This window comes from Ostrinia nubilalis, chromosome 24 (genome assembly GCF_963855985.1).
Source record: "Ostrinia nubilalis chromosome 24, ilOstNubi1.1, whole genome shotgun sequence".
NCBI classification, from domain to species: Eukaryota; Metazoa; Arthropoda; class Insecta; order Lepidoptera; family Crambidae; genus Ostrinia; species Ostrinia nubilalis.
In genome coordinates this window covers 3,092,756-3,118,252 of record NC_087111.1, presented here as the reverse complement: position 1 = coordinate 3,118,252, position 25,497 = coordinate 3,092,756, and the positions used below count along the sequence as shown (strand labels likewise).

The 25,497-nt window shown below is 39.3% G+C and overlaps 2 protein-coding genes across 2 annotated transcripts in view; both read left to right on the top strand.

Moving 5' to 3' along the window:
• The first annotated feature begins 392 nt into the window (after positions 1-392).
• Positions 393-6,193, top strand: LOC135083634 (protein glass-like). The gene is made up of 9 exons (XM_063978337.1): positions 393-459; positions 512-701; positions 2,088-2,205; positions 3,153-3,287; positions 3,749-4,153; positions 4,592-4,809; positions 5,083-5,166; positions 5,446-5,550; positions 5,965-6,193. The coding sequence occupies exons 1-9, from the start codon at positions 393-395 to the stop codon at positions 6,035-6,037; spliced, it is 1,395 nt and encodes a 464-aa protein (XP_063834407.1). The 3' UTR covers positions 6,038-6,193.
• A 6,241-nt stretch (positions 6,194-12,434) lies between these two features.
• The window catches only part of LOC135083723 (protein O-GlcNAcase), a 47,101-nt gene continuing 34,038 nt past the window's right edge, over positions 12,435-25,497 (top strand). The window contains exons 1-10 of the mRNA XM_063978447.1: positions 12,435-12,531; positions 12,633-12,684; positions 16,331-16,559; positions 16,965-17,069; positions 17,998-18,160; positions 19,305-19,433; positions 20,584-20,727; positions 22,135-22,249; positions 23,582-23,667; positions 24,492-24,685. Coding sequence (XP_063834517.1) covers positions 12,465-12,531; positions 12,633-12,684; positions 16,331-16,559; positions 16,965-17,069; positions 17,998-18,160; positions 19,305-19,433; positions 20,584-20,727; positions 22,135-22,249; positions 23,582-23,667; positions 24,492-24,685 — 1,284 coding nt within the window. The 5' untranslated portion in view covers positions 12,435-12,464. The remainder of the gene's footprint in view (positions 12,532-12,632; positions 12,685-16,330; positions 16,560-16,964; positions 17,070-17,997; positions 18,161-19,304; positions 19,434-20,583; positions 20,728-22,134; positions 22,250-23,581; positions 23,668-24,491; positions 24,686-25,497) is intronic.

Genomic DNA, 25,497 nt, shown 5'->3' with positions numbered 1-25,497 from the left:
CTGAACTAAACGTACGGCCGATGTGAGCGAGCCGTGGGCCGGCGAAGACATGGGCTCCTTCTCGCTGCCGCCGCTGGAACTGGACCCGCTGCCTTCCCTGTTCCCGTTCTCACCTTGTTCTGGGTACAAGTAAGTGGATCTATCTCTTTTCAACCTAAATATGGCTGGTCAAAGGCCTTACCCAAGGATTTCCATAGTGATCCTGACTAAACAACGCACTGAGCGAGTCGATCGCTGCGCGAAAGTCCTCGCTGTTTCCTCTCTCGCTATGCTCCGGGTACATTATTTTCAATCTAGACACATCTAGAATAAGGCCTAAGAGTTCCACGATGATCCTACACTAAACGCCCTGAGCGGCGGGCGATGTGAGTGAGCCGTGGGCTGGCGAAGACATGGGCTCCTTCTCGCTGCCGCCGCTGGAACTGGACCCGCTGCCTTCCCTGTTCCCGTTCTCACCTTGTTCCGGGTACAAGTGAGTATTTCCTCCCATTTCAAACCTTGTTACGTCTAGACGAAGGCCTTATTCACAATGATCCTGAACTAAACGCACTGAGCGAGTCGATCGCCGCGTGCGACACCATCGCGGCGGGCGATGTGAGCGAGCCGTGGGCCGGCGAAGACATGGGCTCCTTCTCGCTGCCGCCGCTGGAATTGGACCCGCTGCCTTCCCTGTTCCCGTTCTCGCCTTGCTCCGGGTACAAGTGAGTATTTCCTCCCATTTTAAACTTTCTTACGTTTGGATAAAGGCCTTATGCACAATGATCCTGAAGTAAACGTACGGGCGATGTGAGCGAGCCGAGGGCCGGCGAAGACATGGGCTCGTTCTCGCTGCCGCCGCTGAAACTGGACCCGCTGCCGCCGCTGGAACTGGACCCGCTGCCGTCCGGGTACAAGTGAGTATTTGCTCTCATTTTGAACCTTAATAAGTCTAGCTAAAGGCCTCTTCCAAGGATTTAAAAAATGGCTAAACGCACTTTAATAATACCTACGTCTCTAGGTAGAGGCGTCTCTCAAGGAAGATCATAAAGATCTTAAACTAAACGCACTTAGCGAATCCATCGTCGCGTGTTTCCATTCTCGCCTGGTTCTGGATACAAGTGAGTAGATTCTTGTCCTTTTGAACCTATTAAACGTCTGAATAAAGGCCTGCCCTAAGGATCTCCACAATCATCCTGAACTAAACGCACTGAGCGAATCCATCGCCGCATGTTTCCTTTCTCGCCTGGTTCCAAGTCCAAGTATATTTGTTCCTGTTTGAACTTTAATACGTCTGAATAAAGGCCTTGCCCAAGGATTTCCACAATGATCTAAAACTAAACGCACTGATCGAGTCCATTGCCGCGTCTTTATTTTCTCGCCTTGCTCTATGTAGAAGTGAGGATTTTCTTCTATTTTAAACCTTGATACGACTGAAAAAAGGCTTTTTATTTAGGGAGCTTCTTTAAAACTTGAAGCTTCATCGTGATTATTTTAAAATAATCTAGTTATCGTAGTTCAATAACGCTAGCTCGCGTGATTTTATTGAAAGGAATAGCGAATCTAGGTAAGTTAAAAAGACATAATGACCTTAAAAATACCCAAACACCATTTTTTCTGCATATTTTTTACTATTACATGTAAACCAGGTCTTTCTATTTTTAGTGCACTTAGTATCGGGTGAGTTTAAAATTATGTAAAAGTTGTTTTCTTCTTATCTTTCCTCAAAGTTGTTACTTTATAATATTTTTTATATGGGATTATCTAATGATAAATCCCTAATAATATTAAACATTCTGCATTGGTTTAACCAGTATCAGTTTTTTTTTCAGTTTTTCAGTAGATCTGACTCGATCAAACCATTTGTGTAAACAATATTGTTTGTACCCGTTAATTACAGTTGAAAACAATTATCTATACATTTTTGAGTAAAGTTAAAATGCTTTTATAATCCTTTGTTTAAAAACAGAGTTTGTTTTGTAATAAGGCCTTAAAACATTTTTTGGGTCATCCAAAGTTACGAGTAATATGTACACAATTTTTTAGGTTGACTGTTCTATTGTTTAATTAAACGAATAAATTAATCTATGGAACATTTTCATTGTATCCAGCAGGAACTCCACAGGGGAGTGCCGCGAGAGGGGCGGGGGGGAGGCGGCAGACGTCCTGCTCTCTCTCAAGCATGCCGTCGTGCACGGAGACTGTGCCTCCGAGGCGGTCCACCCACAGGTACGTTCATCTCTTTCTCTCCTATACAAATCCCCCTAAGTAAACAGAGACAGATTGATCGCTGCTTGAAAATATTGGACGGTTACTGTTCACAGCGCATTTTCAACTTTATACAGTTTGGAATAGAATTGGGTTTAGGGCACGTTGTGCAAAAAGGGTGTACACGAGGGGAGTTTAATAAAAATATCAGAAATCTGAAGGGTAGAGAAATTATTGTAATTAATATGGCATCGCGGTAAGGCTTCGCCATTGTGGAGGCTTGTTTGAGCTATATCGGTAAGGGCACGGCTTTGCGAAATTAGAAATCTTTTGTTGGCGGTCTTCAAAAAGGAGGCATTGTTGATTAATGTTGGATATTTAGACGGCGTTTTTATTCGTGGCCGGGCTGCGGACTCACGAAGCCGCTGTTTACTTAGTGCTATTGTTTTGTATGGAGACGCGACGCACCGTGACGGATATATTAATAGAATCTTGTTCTGCATGTGGCCAGTAAATGTCAATTGCCCATAAGTAAGGTTTCACAATTTGAAAATACATACTTATAATACTGCAAAATAAAAATTAAGTGAAAAAGTTATCCATCACGTAGTTTTGCTACGAAGTGTTTCGTAGCAGCAGCTACGCCAGAATAGGTACCTACTACAATCTACAACTCGAATAGGACTCGAAATTAGTGAAATCTCTGAAATTACTACACATAGTTTTGCTACGAAACTTTTCGTAGCAGCAGTAGGTATGTCAGAATACTACAATCACGAATCTACGATCGAGTGTGGCTATTTGTACAGTCGTATTTAATACAAGTTATGTAGGGTCAACACTATAGGTTTTGAAAATCTTGCAAAATATTTAATATAGATAGGAAGGATTCATATACTTAGGTGTTAAATTCTTCCGAATTATCTACTTAAAATCCTCAGTGCCATTATTTATGGTGTTTCCAACAGATGATGGTGAACAGTGGCGGCGGGTACCCGTACTACGAGCACTATGGCGGCGCGCCTCTCTTCCCCACCATGAGCGTCAATGTGTCCATGAACATGACCATGCACGGATGCCCGCCTGACCAGCTCTGCTCTCAGGTAATAAACTCTTTAGGATGAATCATCATCATCATCTTTTCAGCCATAGGACGTCCACTGCTGAACATAGGCCTCCTCCATTGATTTCCATACTGACTGTCCTGTTGGTAGAGGCCTACATCCAGCGTCTGCCTGCCACATTTATAGTTTGTGGTACTGACAATGTAAAGTAAATAAATAATAAATAAATAAGGCTTGCTTTTGATTGCAATATTATCCAAAATTTATTACTGAGCGAATCGTCCTAAAATATGTCTTTGAAGAAAAATACGCGTCATTAAAGCTTTGATGTTTCTGGATGGTTTGGTAACTAATGTCCATTATAAACAACTTTATAACGCTTTAACCTCTCTTATGACTCAAACAACACTTTCATTTTAAATATTTTATTTAGCCTATGTAGCCTTAAGTAGCAAATAGGTTCCGTAGCCAAGAAACTAACATCACAAATATTCTTCCAGGTCCAATGGAACCAGAACGCTTCAACGCCGTCAGTCAACGTGGTCTACCCCCAAACTCAGAACGTGATCAGTCCTAACTCCTATCCTTCCGCCACCTATTCCTTCACTGCTGACTTTAGGTCCCCTAACCAATCAGATCCTCTGATAACCGCCACTTCTACCTTCAAACCTCTGATACAGAACACCCAGAAACCAAACCAAAACTACTCGATATTTCAGCAAAAGCCAAACTTTGGACAGAAAAGCTTAGGGCCTACGTTGAAGAGATCACCTTCAAAAATGTATATGCAAGAGAATCCAAAGGAACAGAACATGGGGGGAGGGTATACGATCCTGAACCATCAGGGGCAGATGCATCCGCAGGAGTATGGATATACGGCCTGTGTGAATTCAGGGAAAGTCCAGGTGAGTAATTTTGAAAAGTTACTTAGGTAGGTATTAATTTGTTGTGGCGCAAAATTAGTCGAGTCCCGGTATAACTAGAATAACTTTACCACTGATTTAAGAAGTGTTAGAGCTGGATAACGTGGTTATTTTCATTTTGGGTTCTTCTTTTGATATTTTTCCTTCAGACGACGAACTTCTTTGATTCCTAGAATTATGTCTTAGTTTGAATAAGATAGTACTAGAGTTTCCCGCTATTGACTACAAATTAGCAAACTTTAAATTATGAATGAGCAAATTTTAATTTTTCTAGTGGAGTTGATGACTGTCCCTATCATTTCATTTGAATTTACAATATCAATTCAATTTCTAAATCACTTCCTATCCCGACTAGCAAAGTTGAGAAAATCAGCAGTAGATAAAATGTTTTTAAAAACGTGCCTCTTGTCTTGTTACCAGGTAGGAGCTCTCAGTGGTTGTTCCGAAGACGACGAACAGAAGCCGAACTTATGCCGCATATGCGGCAAGACGTACGCCCGGCCGAGCACCCTCAAGACCCATCTGAGGACCCATTCTGGAGAGCGTCCGTATCGGTGCGGGGACTGCAATAAAAGTTTCTCGCAGGCTGCCAACTTGACGGCCCATGTGAGGACACATACTGGACAGAAACCTTTCAGGTTAGTATACGTAAAACTAGGCTGTTAGTTTTCCATTCTTTTCTATCGTGCATTTAGTATTCCTTACTTGCCCGTAACTAAAGCCTGGTTCGCAGCGTGGAACGTCCACCCACAAGGTGAACCGACGACCTCACGACGACTCTGCGTTTTCCCGAACGGAGGTCTATGTTCAGTAGTGGACGTCCTGTGGCTGAAATGATGTTGATGAAAATATAATCCAGGCTTATTTATTATCATTACATTATAGTACAGTCGAGTTTTTTGTGCTTGCAGGTGTCCTATTTGCGACCGACGGTTCAGCCAAAGTTCCAGCGTGACGACGCACATGAGGACACATTCGGGGGAACGGCCTTACCAGTAAGTATTGACTTATATTATACTTTATCCTTCCTATTTATCAATTGCATTTGCCTGTTCACTCTCTTGCTCCAGAAAGAGTAAAGCAATGATCCATCATTTCTCTACTCTTTTAACCGCTATGAGGTTCACTGTAATCTCCTGAAAATTCCGACTTAAGATTTCAAGTCGTGTGTTACTTTTGGTCTAACAAATAGCAGAATTTTTCAAAGCCCATTTACTTTTAAATTTTTAATTTCTATTTTAAGTTTAATACATATATTGTCTTCCATTCATTAGGTGCCGTTCTTGCAAGAAAGCCTTCTCTGACAGTTCTACACTTACGAAGCATCTCAGGATACACTCGGGAGAAAAACCGTACCAGTGCAAGCTTTGTTTACTAAGGTAAAGTTATTCGACCGTCTCTGTGGTCTAAAGGTAAGACCACCTGTTCCAGGCCCAGGGGACCCGGGTTTGATTCCCAGTGGGGGCAGAGCTCAAATCGTAACTTCAGAGAATTGTTTTTATGCATAACAAGGCGCAATCGCGAGGCAAAACCGCAATCGCACCTGGTGTTAAGGGAGATGCAATCTAGGATGTGGTACATACTCGTATCTGCCTTGTGAGTGCAGCCTACCTAATCACTCTCGTTTTGAAAAGGTCCGGATTATAGTGTTCGGGAAAGCAGCACGCAGCTAAATCCAGTCCTTTAGCTTTTTTTTTTTTTTTATGCATTATAAAAGAGTTACTTACTGCTACTCAAATAATTATTTCACCAATGGCTTTATTGAGAGTTAATTCAATAACCTTTTCCACCAGGTTCTCCCAGTCCGGCAACCTGAATCGCCACATGCGGGTCCACGGCAACATGTCGAGCGGCGTGCTCGGCTGACAGTTGCCGAGGTGCGGCCTGCCCGCAGCCTTCATGTAGATCTTCAGGACAAGAAGAAAGAGAAAGATTGCGTGTCTGTCATCAATCGAGACAACGAGAGGACATTTGTGTTTTGAATGCTAGATGTAGCCCATTCGAGTGGTGTCCTCGGCTCTTGGCTGACAGTTTTGCAGCGGTGCGGCCTGCCCGCAGCCTTCATGTAGACCTTTAGGACCAGAAGCAAGAGAAATATTGCGTATCTGTCATCAATCGAGACAACGGGAGGACATTTGAGTTTTGAATGCTAGATTTAGACCATTCGAGTGGTGTGCTCGGCTCTCGGCTGACAGTTTCCAGCGGTGCGGCCTGCCCGCAGCCTTCATGTAGACCCGTCAGGGGACCAGCAGAATCCTAAGAAAGACCGCGGTTTGGGTAGATCTGTTCCCACCGCGGCACCGCTGCAACTCATGTGTAGCCAAGATCTACAGCTTGATAGCCAAAAAACCCAACCAGTAAAGGCCAAGTTTGCCCCATTAGTATCGAATCGTGAGAAGACATTTGTTACTAGATGTACTAGACCATTCAGAGGGTCATCAGAAGCTTGCAAAATGTGAATCATGTGGAATCAATCGAGACACTTAATATCGAGAGGGTATTTGTGTATTAATAAGATATGTTACAGGATGGCTATCATTCATAATGTACATTAAAGTCAATGACTTGTGCCGACACCAGTGAGAGGAGTCATCGTATGTTGTACAAAACAGCAAAGTAGGTACTTATGCGACACTCGAAAGATAGTATAAAGTGATTAGCGTATGAAGAAAATAAATGTAAATAAAAAATTGATATGTCTTAAATTCCTTGCGTCTAATTGTAGTACATACTTATTTACGACGACCTCTAAAAAAGAGTGAGCACTTCACTTAAAATCACTATCAAACCAAAACAATGTTTTACTCAATTTTGTAATAAGTTTGTGAAACTTTAGAACATGTTGTAAATAATTAGCTGTTGCAGAGGCGGGGCAAGACCTAAATTTGATGTGGGCAAGACAGATTTCGCGAGGCCTTGTTCTGTGGCGACCTGAAGACGGATTTTATGAAATAATAAAAAAAAGGGTCAAAGGTCTATATGTTACGGTCAAAGTGATAAATGTGAAAATTATGAATAATCGCCGGTTATTATGAATAATTACCGCATGATTTGGTAAATGTGATTAATATGAAGTCATTTATGTGTGTATAAAACTAAATAGGCGGCTTAGGGGTGGCCCAAGGGCCACCCCCGCCGCACCTTAACCTATTTTTCACTTTAAATCAAAACATTATGTTATAGGCATCATGGAAAAGTAATATTATGCAAGAAACATTCCAAACTCATTGTGCCAAATTATATCAATATGTGATATCAAAACGTTCAAAAGTTTGGCTGTACACGAGCACGTACACAAGATGTTGTTCTCTTTTATGAAATTTGTTAGTACTAAGGTTGAATTATTAAATAATCACTGTTAAATGTAATTAATTTATCACTTTTACCGCGACTGTCGGTAATCTATATACAACGTGTCCCAAAATTCAAGGATAAGCCGGCGCCGCAGGGTGGACATAGTCATGACTACTTTAGGAAAAATAAGAAGAAAAATCTATCTCAATTATTTTTTAAGTTACACAATAAATTATGAAATTCGTCGAAAATTGACACCCCTTATGATATTTTACATTACCACGACTACAATTTTTTAAATACTTCTGTTTTTTTGTTTGTATCGGCAACTTAAGTAGTGCTGCTGTCCACCCTAATTCTTAAAACCCTCAGAATCCTAGCAGTTTTTACACAAAAGTTAATCAAAATATGATATTTCCTTAAAATTTTGAACGATTTTTACGTTCACTCCACTTTGACTCGTCGTTTTGTAAAAAAACAGTATGAAAACTACTGCGGCAAGTTTTTTATAAAGTTGACGCAACTATCCAAGATTCCAAAATGGTATAATACTCTAAGAAAACTAGTCGCAAAAAAGATATGCGTACCATTTTTACAAGCACTTCGCTTGTTAATTAGTATGGGATAAATCTTGCAATTAAATTTAAAACCAGTTCTCCTCAACCAATTGAGCTGAAATTTGGTATACTTATGTAAGTACGATGACATTGCAATATTATGGTATCATTGAGCTGGATGGAGTCTGGAGGTGGCCATAGGAACTTCTAAACGAAACGGCGGAATCGCATCTAGTTTGGGTTCGTTGGATATCTTTTCAAGCACTTTAGTGCTAGATGATGTCCAGGGTCCTGATGATGAAGTCAAGAGGTGGCCAGGAGCTGGCCAAAGGAACTCCTAATCGAAATGGCGGAAGATTATCGAGTTTGGGTTCGTTGGATTTGACTTCCCGAGCACTTGGACCATGAGATTGAGAAACAACTAAAAAGTGTAAAATAAAGTTATAATAAAAAAAAAAACTTTTTTAAAAACAAGCATCAATGCGAAATTTTACGAAAGAATTTAACTATAAAAATAATTGTATGCAAGGTTCAAATAATTTCGAAAGTTTGTAGCGCAAACAGAAAAAAAGAGGAATAAATTCCATGCGCGATTATAACTTTATTTTAAACTTTTTAGTTGTTTCTCAATCTCATGGCCAAAGTGCCCGAGAAGACAAATCCAAAGAACCTAAACTCGATAAGCTTCCACTATTTCGTTCAGGAGTTCCTATGGCCAGCTCCTGGCCACCTCTTGACTTCATCATCAGGATCCTGGGCATCATCTAGCACCAAAGTGCTTGAAAAGACAAATCTAACGAACCTAAACTAGATGCAATTTCGCCGTTTCATTTAGAAGTTCCTATGGCCACCTCCAGACTCCATCCAGCTCAATGATACCAGAATATTGCATTGTCATCGTACTTACATAAGTATACCAAATTTCAGCTCAATTGGTTGAGGAAAACTGGTTTTAAATTTAGTTGCAAGATTTATCCCATACTACTAACGAGCGAAGTGCTTGTAAAAATGGTACGCATATCTTTTTTGCGACTAGTTTTCTTAGAGTATTATACCATTTTGGAATCTTGGATAGTTGCGTCAACTTTATAAAAAACTTGCCGCAGTAGTGTTCATACTGTTTTTTTACAAAACGACGAGTCAAAGTGGAGTGAACGTAAAAATCGTTCAAAATTTTAAGGAAATATCATATTTTGATTAACTTTTGTGTAAAAACTGCAAGGATTCTGGGGGTTTTAAGAATTGGAGTGGACAGCAGCACTACTTAAGTTGCCGATACAAACAAAAAAACAGAAGTATTTGAAAAATTGTAGTCGTGGTAATGTAAAATATCATAAGGGGTGTCAATTTTCGACGAATTTCATAATTTATTGTGTAACTTAAAAAATAATTGAGATAGATTTTTTTTCTTATTTTTCCTAAAGTAGTCATGACTATGTTCATCCTACGGCGCCGGCTTATCCTTGAATTTTGGGACACGTTGTATACAGTGTGAGTCACGTTAAAGTGTACATATGAAAATAGATGAAACTACACCTATTTTTATCGACAAAAAAGAGGTCAAAATTTTTTTTAGATTTTTTTTTAATTTTTTATAGAATTTTTTTTCTTCCAATTACATATTGTAAAGAAAACGTAATAACTTTTAAACTAAGCTGTATATCCTGATAAAATAAAAACAGTAATAATGCAAAATAACAGGGAATACTAAAAAAATACATAAAATACATAAAAAAAGGCCAACAAATAATAAAAAATGATACTTTTCGAAAAAAATCTGCTTTTAAATTCGTGTTTTTTTGGTTATTTGATAAATTTCTCCAAAAAATGCCCCTATAACCGGTGGTTTTTATTACTTTGTATTATTCTCTATCGTATTACCTTCGTAAAACCAAAAATCGCATGTCTCTATCCCTATCACAACGTTTGCAATGATCGTTTGAACTAAGCCTCTCCGGGCGCGCCATTCAACGCTTCGTTAACAACGAAATTGAAAATGGCTCTAGATTTGTTATTTTGATAAAGACAAGTTAGATTTCAAATAAAAACAAAAGATTTCGAAGTAAAATAAGCATTTTAGTTAAAATTAAAATTGTCTCTAACTGTAGCGGAGAATAATGTTGTGGCAGGCCTTTGTTCAAACGATCATAGCAAGTGTTGTGATAGGGATAGAGACATGCGATTTTTGGTTTTACAAAGATAATACGATAGAGAATAATACAAAGTAATAAAAACCACCTGTTATAGGGGCATTTTTTGGAGAAATTTATCAAATAACCAAAAAAACACGAATTTTAAAGCAGATTTTTTTCAAAAATTATCATTTTTTATTATTTGTTGGCATTTTTTGTGTATTTTATGTATTTTTTTAGTATCGCCTGTTATTTAGCATTATTACTGTTTTTATTTTATCAGGATATACCGCTTAGTTTAAAAGTTATTACGTTTTCTTTACAATAAGTAATTGGAAGAAAAAAAATTCTATAAAAAATTTAAAAAAAATCTCAAAAATTTTTTGACCTCTTTTTTGTCGATAAAAATAGGTCTAGTTTCATCTATTTTCATATGTACACTTTAACGTGACTCACACTGTATAAAAGAAAGTCGTGTTAGTTACTCCACTTATAACTCAAGAACGGCGGAACCGATTTAGCTGAAAATTGTCAGGGAGGTAGTTTAGAGCCAGGAGAAGGACATAGGATACTTTTTATCCCGTTCGAAATAAAAAAAAAAGTCTGCTTATTTATTGCCATTAAGGCGGAACAAAGTTCGCCGGGTCAGCTAGTTATTCATAATAACCGGTTATTATTAATAATTTTCAATTTATCACATTAACCGTAACATATACATTGACAGTTTCTGATTTCTTGATTCAGTGATTATTTTTAAAGGAATATTGCGCCAAAGAATAATGTTCGTCACTTAAAACCGTGTTGTTGCTTAATTTTGTGTCTGATTATGGCTGAATTTGTTTGGAAAAAAATATATTTTTATTTTTAACTACATTGTTTAGCTATCAAGAATTTATATTTAATAGTCAATGTTCGTATTGTGATATTGTCATCTCCACCTTGTATACATTTTTTCAAAATTTTTGATGCGCGAGGCCCCTTGTACCGCGAGGCCGTAGGCGGTGGCCCACGTCGCCTACGCCTTACGCCGCCTCTGAGCTGTTGTATTGTAAATAATTATTACATTTAAGTAGTGAAATATCCAATTAACTATCACGAGTTGCGTTCATCTAGTCACTATAAAAATATTAGATTAATTTAAGCATAATTTGTAACGTCAGTATTATTTTAGCTTTAAATAATTGTACTTTAGTAGGTATGTTAAGTGAATAAAAAGTCCCTAAGATCTGGAATTGTTGCTTTGTTTCTCATTCTCATAACCTGTTCAAAAATTAAAGGTCCCTAGGTAGTTAAGTAAGCTTCTCAAAACAAATGTTGTCTTGCTTGTGTGACGTGGTGACACTCGATTAGGATACGAGCGCGACCGTAACAAAACTTTTGTTATTGAATATATTAGATTACCTTAGCCTTACCTTTTATCATTTAGCCAGAGTTAAGTAAATTGGTATAATTCAATTAATGTTTTACTGAGTGATGAAGACAAAGGGCACTCACTCATTCTATTATTCTATTACAGCTTGAAGAGACATGTAGGTACACATTCACGAACACTTTTAATAATGCACCAAAATAAATTACAAATTAAAATTCGACAAAACATAAATTTAAAAATAAAACAACCTGTAAAATAATAATACAAATGTTTCACGTTCCCGCCAAGTCGTCCCGGGGCGGGAAGTTACCTTTTTGCACCTTTTTGCAAGGCAGAAATCTGTGTTGCCAGAGTGAAACCTAATACTACCAAAACTACCAAAACAACATAAAAGATAGGTGAAAGTAATTCCCCAAAATTTATGTATCGTGAACGCTGCTTTAATATAAAAAAAATTAGATGCCAAATATAAAGATACTTTTGGATCGACACTTTACGAGTTGTTTAAAACACCGAGTTGATGTATTCTAATCAAAGTAAATGCCTAATTAAAAATATCTAAATCTGCAATATTTGTAAAAATAATTCTCAATTTTTTTTATTTGCAGCTTATTTTAACAATTCGACACCGTTTTTAAACTATGTTTGAAACATGCATTTAATTGTGAAGTGATGACCTCTTGAAAGATCTAAAATTACTTTTTTGACACATCATGATTTCTCTGTACCATTTTCATGTCGGAATTTTAGAAATTCACTAACAAAACACCTGAAACGGGTCAACCGGTGCGCAAAAGTCTAGATATTGTTAATACAGTTAATTGCCTAGCCGTTGTCTGTCACTGACTCGCGGGACACGTAATATTTTCGCTCCGACTTTCGTAGAAAGTTGCCGCTTCATAATTTAAGTCGGTGGAGAAGATTCTAACAGCGCTAAAATGACCGAAAGTTCTCCAGACGAGCCTAGCCGTAATAGGAAAGACTTCATCTGCGGCGTTGTCGAAGGTGGGCATTATTTTTAGATAGGGTTTAGTGTGTCTAGATTTTATACCTAGCTATGTAGGTAATGCCTAAGACATGTGAATGACCTAGGTTTGATATTACAGGCTTCTACGGGCGGCCGTGGACCACGGAACAAAGGAAGGATCTGTTCCAAAAGTGAGTACATCTTAATCCTTATATTCTTATCATCTGTTTGATAACAATTATGTTGTGTTTTTTCTTATGACTTAGTTAAACAGTGGTAGATTATCATGGTGTAATAATTAGTACACCTCCTGCATATAATTAACCTCTCCTATGCTTTGTCTCAGATCTGTGCAACCCCCGTCAACTGCTATGTCTCAGATCTAAGACAAGACTACTTTGGTCATCTTTTGCGTTAATATAACTCTTATTCCAAATAACTTACGTGTTTTATTCCTTGTTTTCGGTTCCCAATAAAATAGTCAACCATAAACAACATTCACCCGTTCAAATTGAAACTGTCATTCAGTAAAAAAATGATGTTCAAATTGCAAAGCTAGTACGGCGACGTGTGATTTTAGTGCTCCGAAAAAAACGAAGATATTTGTGCGAAATCTATAAGAATGGTAAGTAAATGTTACTTTTTATAATTCTTTACTTTATTTCGAACCAATAACTTAAAAATCTCCCAAGATTTTCTCTAAAATAATTCTGAAAAAGACGAAAAAAAAATTAGTATCCCTTAGGACATGTAAAGGTACGATAATTTTCTCAGTGTTTTACGCGTATTTTTAACATAATATTCGAAATGCTTTTATACTTTTGAAGGAGTATTTATTATAATTGTAATTTACACTAGTTTTCTTTGCAAAAAGTAGCTAATATTGTCAAAAATCGTTATTTTTTATCAAACTGGTATTGAATTACACGCACACATAGAAACGAAGTCCGCCATTTTTTCTCGTATACACACGACTTATTGAGACGAACCGTTAGGGATATACAGTATGGTCTTATAATTCAAATAATAAATAAATATGATTTATCCTTGACTTGTTCGTAAAAACTTTATATATGCTTTCTGTATAGACAGTGGGACTTGATTCGTGTCATGACCTGCTGCTGCAGCCAGGATTGTCTTCGCACGAGGGCACTCCTCAACGGCGAACAGCTCCGTCGTAAAAGTTTATAGTATGCATTCTGTATAGACAGTGGGACTTGATTCGTGTCATGACCTGCTGCTGCAGCCAGGAATGTCTTCGCACGAGGGCACTCCTCAACGGCGAACAGCTCCGTCGTAAAAGTTTATAGTATGCATTCTGTATAGACAGTGGGACTTGATTCGTGTCATGACCTGCTGCTGCAGCCAGGATTGTCTTCGCACGAGGGCACTCCTCAACGGCGAACAGCTCCGTCGTAAAAGTTTATAGTATGCATTCTGTATAGACAGTGGGACTTGATTCGTGTCATGACCTGCTGCTGCAGCCAGGATTGTCTTCGCACGAGGGCACTCCTCAACGGCGAACAGCTCCGTCGTAAAAGTTTATAGTATGCATTCTGTATAGACAGTGGGACTTGATTCGTGTCATGACCTGCTGCTGCAGCCAGGATTGTCTTCGCACGAGGGCACTCCTCAACGGCGAACAGCTCCGTCGTAAAAGTTTATAGTATGCATTCTGTATAGACAGTGGGACTTGATTCGTGTCATGACCTGCTGCTGCAGCCAGGATTGTCTTCGCACGAGGGCACTCCTCAACGGCGAACAGCTCCGTCGTAAAAGTTTATAGTATGCATTCTGTATAGACAGTGGGACTTGATTCGTGTCATGACCTGCTGCTGCAGCCAGGATTGTCTTCGCACGAGGACACTCCTCAACGGCGAACAGCTCCGTCGTAAAAGTTTATAGTATGCATTCTGTATAGACAGTGGGACTTGATTCGTGTCATGACCTGCTGCTGCAGCCAGGATTGTCTTCGCACGAGGGCACTCCTCAACGGCGAACAGCTCCGTCGTAAAAGTTTATAGTATGCATTCTGTATAGACAGTGGGACTTGATTCGTGTCATGACCTGCTGCTGCAGCCAGGATTGTCTTCGCACGAGGGCACTCCTCAACGGCGAACAGCTCCGTCGTAAAAGTTTATAGTATGCATTCTGTATAGACAGTGGGTCTTGATTCGTGTCATGACCTGCTGCTGCAGCCAGGATTGTCTTCTCACGAGGGCACTCCTCAACGGCTAACAGCCCCGTTGTAATACTTTATAAATATTATTTCGTGATATATAACAATAAATATTGATTATATAATTTACTGAATGGTTTTATTTATAAATCTTTATTATAAATTAATAAAAATAAAGGATTTAATTCTGCTGTTCCGTGTCTTATTTCCTAAATGAACATCCTATATACATGCACAGATCTGCGCCAAAGCATACAGGCGTATACTTGCTATGCCCAGATCTGAGACAAAGCAAATAGGCAGCTACAAAAGGACGCCATCTTGGATTAGATCTGAGACTAAGCAGATGAGCACTGCAGACAAGGCACGCACACATGCACACAAAATCTAAATAAAACCTGATAATATTTAACCGTTTTTCAATAATATTGTCTATGAAAGGTATAGTAGTGTAATATATGGTAGGAAAGGTTATTTTTCAAGCTTGCCACACAATCTACATACTACAGCATAGACTTGAACAACAAGGAGAAAAAAATATTCTAAGAAAGGTAGTGTCAAAATGCCTCCTCTTCAGTTTTTAGACTGTTTTGCTATATAAATGTAATAATTAAGCACATGTTATATATTTTATACAGAAATCAATGTATAATTACGAACCTAAAAGCCTCTACGCGGTCTAGTTTTGACAAAAATACGTTCAAATAAAAGTCCAAAGTACAGTGTTGTGAAATGCAAAATGGTGAAATTGTAGATCTTTTTTGTCATTTTCAAAGTGATATTTATAGGTCTTCTACTGTAAGAAATCGGTAACTGTTTTGGACAATGAATTCCTCAGACGTTTCAGTATGTAAAAACATAAAGTGAAACAAAAATTGGTTAGCAGAGTTTATTGAAAATCGTTCATGTTTGGTAATAAGTGAAATTTTGACAGCAACTCTGTGTTCAAGGGTCTGTGGAAAATAAATAAACGACATTTTATGATTAGCATACATAGCATAAGATTCGTTATTTATTTAGGATTAAGAAACACCAATCAGTTTAGTGTGTGCCTAACAATTATTTTGAACAATTTGAATATTTCGACAACACTGCGCGCGCGCTCGATTGCCGGCGCGAAACCTTAGCAGTTGGGGGGTGCAGTTTTGCGCGGCTCAATAGCACACCAAAGGTTAATTATTGTTTAAAGACCTCTCCAAATTGAGATAATTATACCAAAGCTTGATTCCAATTTGATGAATTGCAATTAGATTCCATCTTGATTCTTAAAATCTACAACTAGCCCAGTTACTAAAAACATTGTAATTACTAAAAATGTAACCTGGAAGAATAAATAAATGTATTAATACGAAAAAAAAAAGTAAGATTCATGTATATCCTTACATAATTTCGTTTGTAACTAAGAGTAGAGGTGAATGAACTTAAAAAATAAGTAAATTTTCACACATTACATTTTATTGACATGCAATATTTAAAAGTTGATCGGTGCATGCAATGCAATTAGTTACATAAACAGCAATAGGTAAGCTACAAATTAAAGATTTATCTTCAATGCTCATTTACGAAAACAATATTAAAAATAGACAATTGAACTTTGTATTGTATATTGTATTTATACTATCTAGATGACCATTACTTTCTTGAAATAAAAATTCCAGGTTGAAAAAATGGGGCATGGATATGTACGTCTACGCCCCAAAGGACGACTACAAGCACCGTGCCTACTGGCGAGAGCTGTACACCGTAGAGGAGGCCGAGCACCTGACGTCTCTGATATCAGCCGCCAAAGAACAGGGCATTATATTCTGCTACGCCTTGTCCCCGGGACTTGATATCACGTATAGCAGTCAGAAAGAGATTACCACCTTGAAACGGAAGTTAGAACAGGTAAAGTAAATACTTTATAAATTCTAATTCTTAAGCAACATTGTATTCAACATTGTTTTTTTACCCTAATAAGGTAAAAAAAAACTGATTATTCATTAAAACTAATCTAATACTGAGCCAAGCTTAATAATGTCTGTTCTTCTAAAAAATTTTAACATTTTTGTTTTAGGCGGTTATCACACTGCGCCGCGGAGCGCGTGATTTTCATATAAAAAATCACGCGCGCGGACGCTGTGTCAGTGTGATAACCGCCTTACCCATATTTGTAACAAGATGTATTTTTTGCATTTTGAATGTTTATAAGATTCTTATTAGATATCCTACTAAACATTTATAACAGTAGTACATAAACATACTTTAGCAGTAAGCTAGATAATTAATATTTATTAAAATTCTCTGTTTTAGGTGTCACAATTTGGATGCACATGCTTCGCTCTTCTCTTCGATGACATTGAGCCGGAGATGAGTGAAGCAGACAAACAGATATTCCAGAGTTTCGCTCATGCACAAGTAAGTAACAATACTCTAATTTCAACTTTTGCCAAAAGTTTGGTAGAGTGCCATGTGGTATTTATTTATTTATTTATACTTCATTGCCAAAATTTTAACATTAGGCGAACTTAATGCCATAAGGCATTCTCATTCAGTTTACCTTTGGGTTATGGAGAAAAATTAGTTTGCCTTTTCAAATAATAGTTCCGCAGAGCTGTAAGGCATTGGGAATTTTTTTGTTTTTTTTGTAGTCATTATCTTTCGTTTCAGCGGAATGACGTCCATTGCTGGACGAAAGCCTCCCCCAAGGATTTCCACAAAGACCAGTCCTGCGCCGTCCTCATCCAGGCACCTCCTGCCTTATAGTAGTCATTATATTTTGTCTTTAAAGGCTGCAAATCCTTAATGCAAATCCTTAACTAGAAAGAAAGAAAGAAAAAGTATTTATTTGATGCAAGTACAAAATAAAATAATAAATAGTTATAATAAAATCAAACAGTAAGGTACATGCACCAAAATGGCATCAGCTCAGTATAAGCCGTGACGGCAGAGAGCGCGTCACGACCACTGGTATTCTGCGAATGCCAGTTGAGCATAAGGGCGCAGCCCGCCCAAGAACAATGGTTTACAAATAAGTGATTTTAAAAATTAATACAGCTTTGACAGGTAATTTAATTAAACAGCTTAGGCGAAATTTTTGATTATTAAATAGTATAGATGACCCACGCTGAACTGTCCCGCTAAACTCAATGACAGGGGGGCGCTACCATCGTTCAACTATATGGTTTCCAACATGGCAAAAATCGGAACTAGCGATTCGGTATTGACGGTGGCGCCCCACTGTCAATGTCATGCACAGGACAGTTCAGTATTTTGGAACTATAGCTTAGATAGACAAACATTAGGCAACAATGAAAATCTCATTTGAATACCATTACTTTTCCAGGTGTCCGTAACAAATGAAATCCACCAGCACCTCGGTTGTCCTCGATTCCTGCTGTGCCCGACCCAGTACTGCTCCACCCGAGCCGTGCCCACCGTGAACACTTCGGAATATCTCAACACGCTGGGCACGAAGTTGTCACAGCAGATTGATATTATGTGGACGGGTATGTTTATGTATCTATACTAATATTATAAATGCGAAAGTAACTCTGTCAGTCTGTCTGTCGGTCTGTCTGTCTGTCTCGCTTTCACGCCTAAACCACTGAACCTATTTTGATGAAATTTGGCATAGAGATAGTTTGAGTCCCGGGAAAGGACATATGATAGTTTTTATCCCGGTTTTTGAAACAGGGACGAGCGCGATAAAGTTTTCTGTTACAGACAAAATTTCACGCGGGCAAAGCCGCGGGCGGAAAGCTAGTTATAAATAAAATAAAATAAAAAGTATTTATTTCAGATCATTGAGATCCATAAAATGTTAGGAAAAACTTAGGCTAATGTTAGTATCTTATTTCTAAAACAGACCTCGTCCTGCTGAGCATGTGGCCGATCAGTGGGCAATCCCCACTATCGGCTATCTCCTTCAGTATTGTGTTGAAGTTTTTTTTATTTGTATATTTGCATTTTGTTTAGCGCTGACATTGAAAGAGTTTACATGCAAGTGCTAATTACTGTTGGTGTGCTGATAGTGGAACCAAAACATACGAGTTTGTAGCCATTCATAAAAAAGAAAATATACGGTTTAAAACATTTATTTCTCAAAAACAGAAATACATTCACTTACATTGAGAAACACTGGTTAATGATAATGAGAATGAGTAGATGTGGATGTGTATTGTGAAAAAAATACACCTGCTATGTTTTCATAGTGAAATCTTTAACAAACTGTACGAAAATAGCACAAAAGATTCTCTTAGTTGCCAACACTGATAAATAAGCTATATTTCTATTAGGTTTTAAACTATAAAAAGTTCCAATTCTTTCCCATAAAGTTTAGAAATGCGCACACGAGTTGTTTTGTAGGTTTTGTTATGTCAACTGGCTGAAAAAATCAACGAAATCGAATTTAAATAAAATTGAACAGCCAGCTTTTCATGCAGTTCTTAAAATCGACGTCAAGAGATAAGGAAACCAATCCTCTTTTCATAGGAATCTTTGAAACCTACTTCAGGAACCAGTCTCTCACAAGTGATAGGAATTAAGCTAAGACTACTAGTATAAGACCTTGTATTTAAGTACGCATGTTTCCTACTTTGTGAAGAGAGAAATAAACAATTTATTTATTTATTATTTATTTATTTTTTGTAGGTCCAAAAGTGATCTCCAAGACGTTGACCACGGAGTGCATCGAGGAGATCACGCAAGTGCTACGTCGGCCGCCCGTCATATGGGACAACCTGCACGCGAACGACTACGACCAGAAGCGGATATTCCTGGGTGAGTGGGCACGTCAACCTTAACGGTATCTTATGTAGTTGTAATAGGGGCGATTTTGCGACAAAAATTATAGTCTAATGTGATGTCATCTGTACTAATAGGTATTATAATAATAATAATAAATCTTTGGACAATTTCACACAGCGCCAGCTAGCCCCAAAGTAAGCAACTTAATGCTTGTGTTATGGGTGCTAGCTTAACGGATATACTACTTATATACTTTTTATTTTATTTTTTAAATACATAAATATTATACATAGTCACACCCAGACCCGTCACAGAAATTAAAATTCATCATTTCAATTTCTGCCCGGCCGGGAATCGAACCCGGGACCTCTCGGCATAGTAGTCCGTTCTGAACCACTACACCAAACGGCCGACAAATTATGAAATGGGTATAAAAACAATCAAACCTTGATTAAATTTTTAAAGCATAAAGCTCTTTGATTTGAGAATTTCAATATTGTTGAGTTGAGGCCAAAGGAACTGCAAAGAACCACTTCCAATCTTCCCAAGATGTCGTAACCGGCGACTATGGAACGCATGCGAACATCAGGCATTCCCTACCCATGTAGGCTATATTCTCCATTTGCCTCGATGGTAAATTAAAGAGGGTCATGGTTCATTGAGCTTAATCACCTGATGACCATGATATTTTTTTATCTCTTACTAGCTTTCCGCCCGCGGCTTCGCCCGCGTGGAATTTTGTCTGTCACAGAAAAACAATATCGCGCGCGTATTTGCTCACCGTTTAGACCTACCCTGAACTACGACAAACATTTTAAAACCAAAATCAGCTCAATCGGCCCAGCCGTTCTCGAGTTTTAATCAGACTAACGAACATCAATTCATTTTTATTTATATAGAAGATATCCGTATACCCAGCGGCAATCTGTAGGGAACTACAATAATCCACTCCTGTGTCGGTTTGCACTGTTCTTTGTCATGAGCAGGGTGGAGTAAAGTGACTCAGTTGCCCTCAGTGGTCATGGTTTCTCAACTGTCTTGGAATCTACTAAGGAGACCCCTGACACTAGCTCTTTGCAGGCTGCTGAATAGGAAGCCTTCAATGGTCATGAGTTGTTGGACTGATGTGTTTGGATGATGATTATGATACAACATTTCATAAAAACTTAAACCTATTTGACAGGTCCATACTGCGGCCGATCCCCGGAACTGATCCCTCTTCTGCGTGGGGTGCTTACGAACCCCAATTGCGAGTACAACGCGAATATGATCCCCATTTGGACGCTCGCGCACTGGGCCAGTTGTAGCCTGGACGCTCCTGCACATAGTAAGTATAAAGACTGAAACTTAGCATGTACTGAATGTTGACTTTTTTTCGTGGGGTGCATATGAACCCCAATTGAGATTACATCGCTGATATGCTCGTGCACTGAGCTGGTTGCAGCTTTAACGCCCCTGCACATAGTGAGTACAAGGGCTTCACTGATCCCTTGATGAACCCCAACTGTGAATACAACGCCAATAATGATCCCCATCTGGACGCTCGCACACTGGGCCAGTTGTAGCTTGGACGCTCCTGCACATAGTGAGTATAAAGACTGAAACTTGGCATGTACTGAATGTTGACTTTTTTTCGTGGGGTGTATAGAAACCCCAACTGCGAGTATAACGCGAATATGATCCCCATCTGGACGCTCGCGCACTGGGCCAGTTGTAGCTTGGACGCCCCTGCACACAGTAAGTATAAAGAGCTTTTTTGCACGGGGTGCTTATGAACAGAGTAAATACAAATGAGTAGATCATCTTCATAGAAACGCACGGGCGCGGTTTGTATGTGAGCGGGCCAACACGTATGCGGCGCGCACGCACACACTGACAAAATTTAGCGTGGATTAGCGGGGAGCTAGTCGTGGTTGCGCCGAGCTTTGCAAATGTGTGCGTGCGCGCCGCATACGTATATTGGCGCGCTCACATACAAACCGCGCTCGGTGCGTTTCTATGAAGATGACCTACTCATTTGTATTTACTCTGTTATAAACCCCAACTGCGAGTATATCGAGTATATCGCAGTTGAGGTTATGCTCCCTGTATGAACGGTTGTGCACAAACCAACATAGTAAGTATACAGTGTGAAACTTACTAGTTGCTATGTACTGAATACAGACTTATCTTGCGTGGGGTGCTCACAAACCCCAGCTGCGAATACAACGTCAAATTGGTTCCCGTTTGGACGCTCACCCATTAGGCCAGCTGTACGTAGGGTTCACAGATCCTCTACTACGCGGGGTGCTCACAAACCCCAACTGTATAATAATACTTATTTTTTTGCCCATAAACGCTCGCAGTGTTTTTTGCACATAAACGTTTTTAAAGTAGAACAGGTCTATGTAAATTGTTAGTTTTTAAAAGTTCATGTGGTCTTAGAGCAACACAGCTAGTGCGGGGTGCTCACACACCCCACCCAGTGTCTATGTACGATTTTTTATACTGTGAAAAACCATAACTATATTATCTTTTTTACATTTTGTTACAATATAGTAAGAGTAGGCGCACACCGTTGATTTTTCGTCGGCCGATAGTTTAGTCGGGCAGTTGATCAGTATGGGCATGTATGGGAGTGCGCACACTACGCCGATTCGATTTGGCCGATTCTTCATACAATTTAAAATCGGGCACAACTATCGGCCAACTAAAAATCAACGGCGTGCGCCTACTCTAAGTATCCTGTTTTCAGTGGAAGCAGTGTCATGGGACATTAAGCTGGAGCGGGAAGGCGAGCAAGGTGTTTGTGAAGACGAAGCCCCATTACCTCTGGGCAAACACGTGTACCACCATCGACAAGCGCTGAGGTAAAACTATATTGGAGTATTGGGCATGAGAGAGGACACTTACCTACAGTATAATTGGTAAGGTCACCCGGGGCAAAAGAAACAACGAGGCTAAAGCGACTATTATAGTCTTTTTCACCTAAGATGATCCGTATGACGTTTCGAGTTTGAAAGATTTAGAGATGTCACATAACTAAACCATAGCGATTTATCTATCGATTTTTTTCGAAGAGTTAGTAATAACCTACTTTTAGAGAAATATTTTGTATAGGTGTTATTTTACAAAAAACATGTTTTTTTTAATTACAAATATTATTGTAACAATTTTTTATTGATAATATTCAAATTTCATGGTTCGTGTTCAAAAAAACGATTCCTAAAAAGTACTGGTTCTGTTTCTTTAAATTAAAAACTATTAATTTATTTTCAATGCGTTTATTAAAGTCAATAATCGAAAAATATAGTTGATTTTTGTGATGTTTTTAATAACTAAGTATTCACTGCAATCGATTAATGAACCGCGGAAATAATCGATTTTATTATACAAGAAATACCCCAGCACTAAATCTATTCCGTTTCACACATTGCGTACATTAAATAAAAAATATTTTTACATCGTATTTAATTAAAATATAATCAATAGACTCAGATTTTACTATATATTTCAAGACAAGTAGTTAATTTTTTTTTATTATATTGCTAATAAAATACAAATATTTTTCCAAAAATATTCTGCATATGTAGTATGCGTAATATGGATAACCTTGAAGTGTCATACGGATCATCTTACGTGAAAAAGACTATAGTTGTTGCAATTCGCGAAGGTGAGTGCGCTTTACATGTGTGAAGGCTCGCTACTGTTCGTGTTTCAAAAGGTTTACTATCACTATCGTTATGTGCAAGTACAGTCGACAGCACGTCAACGTAAACACCGTGGTATCTTACGTAGTTGCGATAAGGGCGGCTTTGCAACGCAAATGTATAGTCTGATGTGCTGTCGTCTGTACACGTACACACACAAGTAAAGCTCACTTGCGTTCGTGAGTTGCAAGAACTATAATGGGTTTTATTCTTAATCTGATGGATTTTGAAAAGTGTCATCTGTTGAAGCAAAAAGCAATCATTGCTTTTTAGTATTATAGTTTTTTTCCCTAATGCTTTCCACGTTGATCGATTGAAAGCATTAGGGGAGGCCTATGTTCAGCAGTGGGCGTCCTATGGCTGACATGATGATGATGATGATTATAGTTGCCTAAGTTGCCTTCGCCCCGGGTGACCTTAGCTCAAAACCATACAACAGAGAGATGGGGGGAAATGGTTTCTTTGTGTACATAATTTTTTTTCTGTTTACAGGGAAGCAATCAACGAGTGGTTGCCAGAGTTTGCAATACCTAAAACGGCGCAAGGACCTGTTATCAAACCACAGCCACCGGTCACAGGTGAAACAAATTTTTCAATACCATAGAATAGAATTTATTTATTGCTTTTTCTGTGTACAGTTTGCAGTTGTTTGGGCATAAAATTCGTTACAATAGATTGCTCATATTGAGCATGCAATATTAATTCCATTCCATTTTGAGAGTATCATTCAGGTCAAGTCAGAAAACAGTTATAAGTAACAATAGCCTAACGGTGTAGGTTTCGAACTGGCTGACTCGTGATCCGAGTAACGCGAGTTGAACCCCTTCACCGCTGGACTATTGTGGTGAACTCACTCGTAACACGCATATTTAGCTTACCACGAGTATTTTGTGCAATACAAATTAATCCATATTTATAAAAGCGAAAGGTCATTGATAGACTGACTCACTCACTCATCACGAAATCTCAGAAACTATGAGAGCTAGGAGTCTCAAATTTTGCATGGGGGTTCCTTTTAGAACAAAGGTGCTCACTTAGAACGGATTTTACGAAACTCCACCCCTAAGGGAGTAAAACGGCATCCACGTGTACGAAGTCGCGGGCGGCCGCTAGTTACTAATCCCAACTAATATTATAAATGCGAAAGTAACTCTGTCTGTCTGTCTGTCTGTCTGTCTGTCTGTCTGTTACGCTTTCCCGCTTAAACCTCGCAACCGATTTTGATGAAATTTGGCATAGAGATAGTTTGAGTCCCGGGAAAGAACATAGGATAGTTTTTATCCCGGTTTTTGAAACAGGGACGCGCGCGATAAAGTTTTTCTGTGACAGACAAAATTCCACGCGGGCGAAGCCGCGGGCGGAAAGCTAGTATTATATAAAAACAAGTGCTTTTTTGTTACAGTACCTCCAGTGCCAATCATCCCCATCCTCCCTTCAGTCAACACGTGCATGTCGCTCATGACAGCTACGAGCAACACGTCCACGACCAGCACAGCTGACATGACCCCCGCCATCCCCTGTGTCAACACAAGTCAGCTTCAAGCGTTGGCAGACGTGTGTTCCGCGAGCAACGACCGGCCTCTACTGGCTACTGGCGTGAGTATAGCTTAGCACAGCACAGGTCCTTAGTGCATAGCACAGGTCCTTAGTGCATAACACAGGTCCTTAGAGCACAGCACAGGTCCCTAGAGCACAGCACAGCTAACATGACCCCATCATCCCCTGTGTCCACCAGTCCAATACTCTCTGCTCTGCTCTCTGCAACTGCGAGCGTTGCTCCTGCGACCTCTCTTGGCTACTGGTGTGAGTGTCTAAAGCACAGTACAAGTCTCCAAAAGGTTCCTAGTGCACATGGTATGCTCATAGACCACAGCACAGGCCCCTAGAGCATAGTATAGGTCCTTAGAGAAGAGCACAGCTGACATGACCCCCCTATCCCCTGTGTCAACACAAGTCAGCTTCAAGCGTTGGCAGACGTGTGTTCTGCGAGCAACGACCGGCCTCTATTGGCTACTGGAGTGAGTATAGCTTAGCACAGCACAGGTCCTTAGTGCATAGCACAGGTCCTTAGTGCATAACACAGGTCCTTAGAGCACAGCACAGGTCCCTAGAGCACAGCACAGCTAACATGACCCCATCATCCCCTGTGTCCACCAGTCCAATACTCTCTGCTCTGCTCTCTGCAACTGCGAGCGTTGCTCCTGCGACCTCTCCTGGCTACTGGAGTAAGTGTCTAAAGCACAGTACAAGTCTTCAAAAGGTCCCTAGTGCACATGGTATGACCATAGAGCACAGCACAGGTCCCTAGAGCATAGTATAGGTCCTTAGAGAACAGCACAGCTGACATGACCCCCGCCATCCCCTGTGTCAATACCAGTCAGCTTCAAGCGTTGGCAGACGTGTGTTCC

Excerpts from the sequence above, each read along its gene's own strand:
- LOC135083634 (XM_063978337.1), top strand. The coding sequence starts at position 393 with ATGGGCTCCTTCTCGCTGCCGCCGCTGGAACTGGACCCGCTGCCTTCC. Across the intron at positions 702-2,087 it reads TCGCCTTGCTCCGGGTACAA|CAGGAACTCCACAGGGGAGT; the intron begins GTGAGTATTTCC and ends CATTGTATCCAG. Across the intron at positions 4,810-5,082 it reads ACTGGACAGAAACCTTTCAG|GTGTCCTATTTGCGACCGAC; the intron begins GTTAGTATACGT and ends TTGTGCTTGCAG.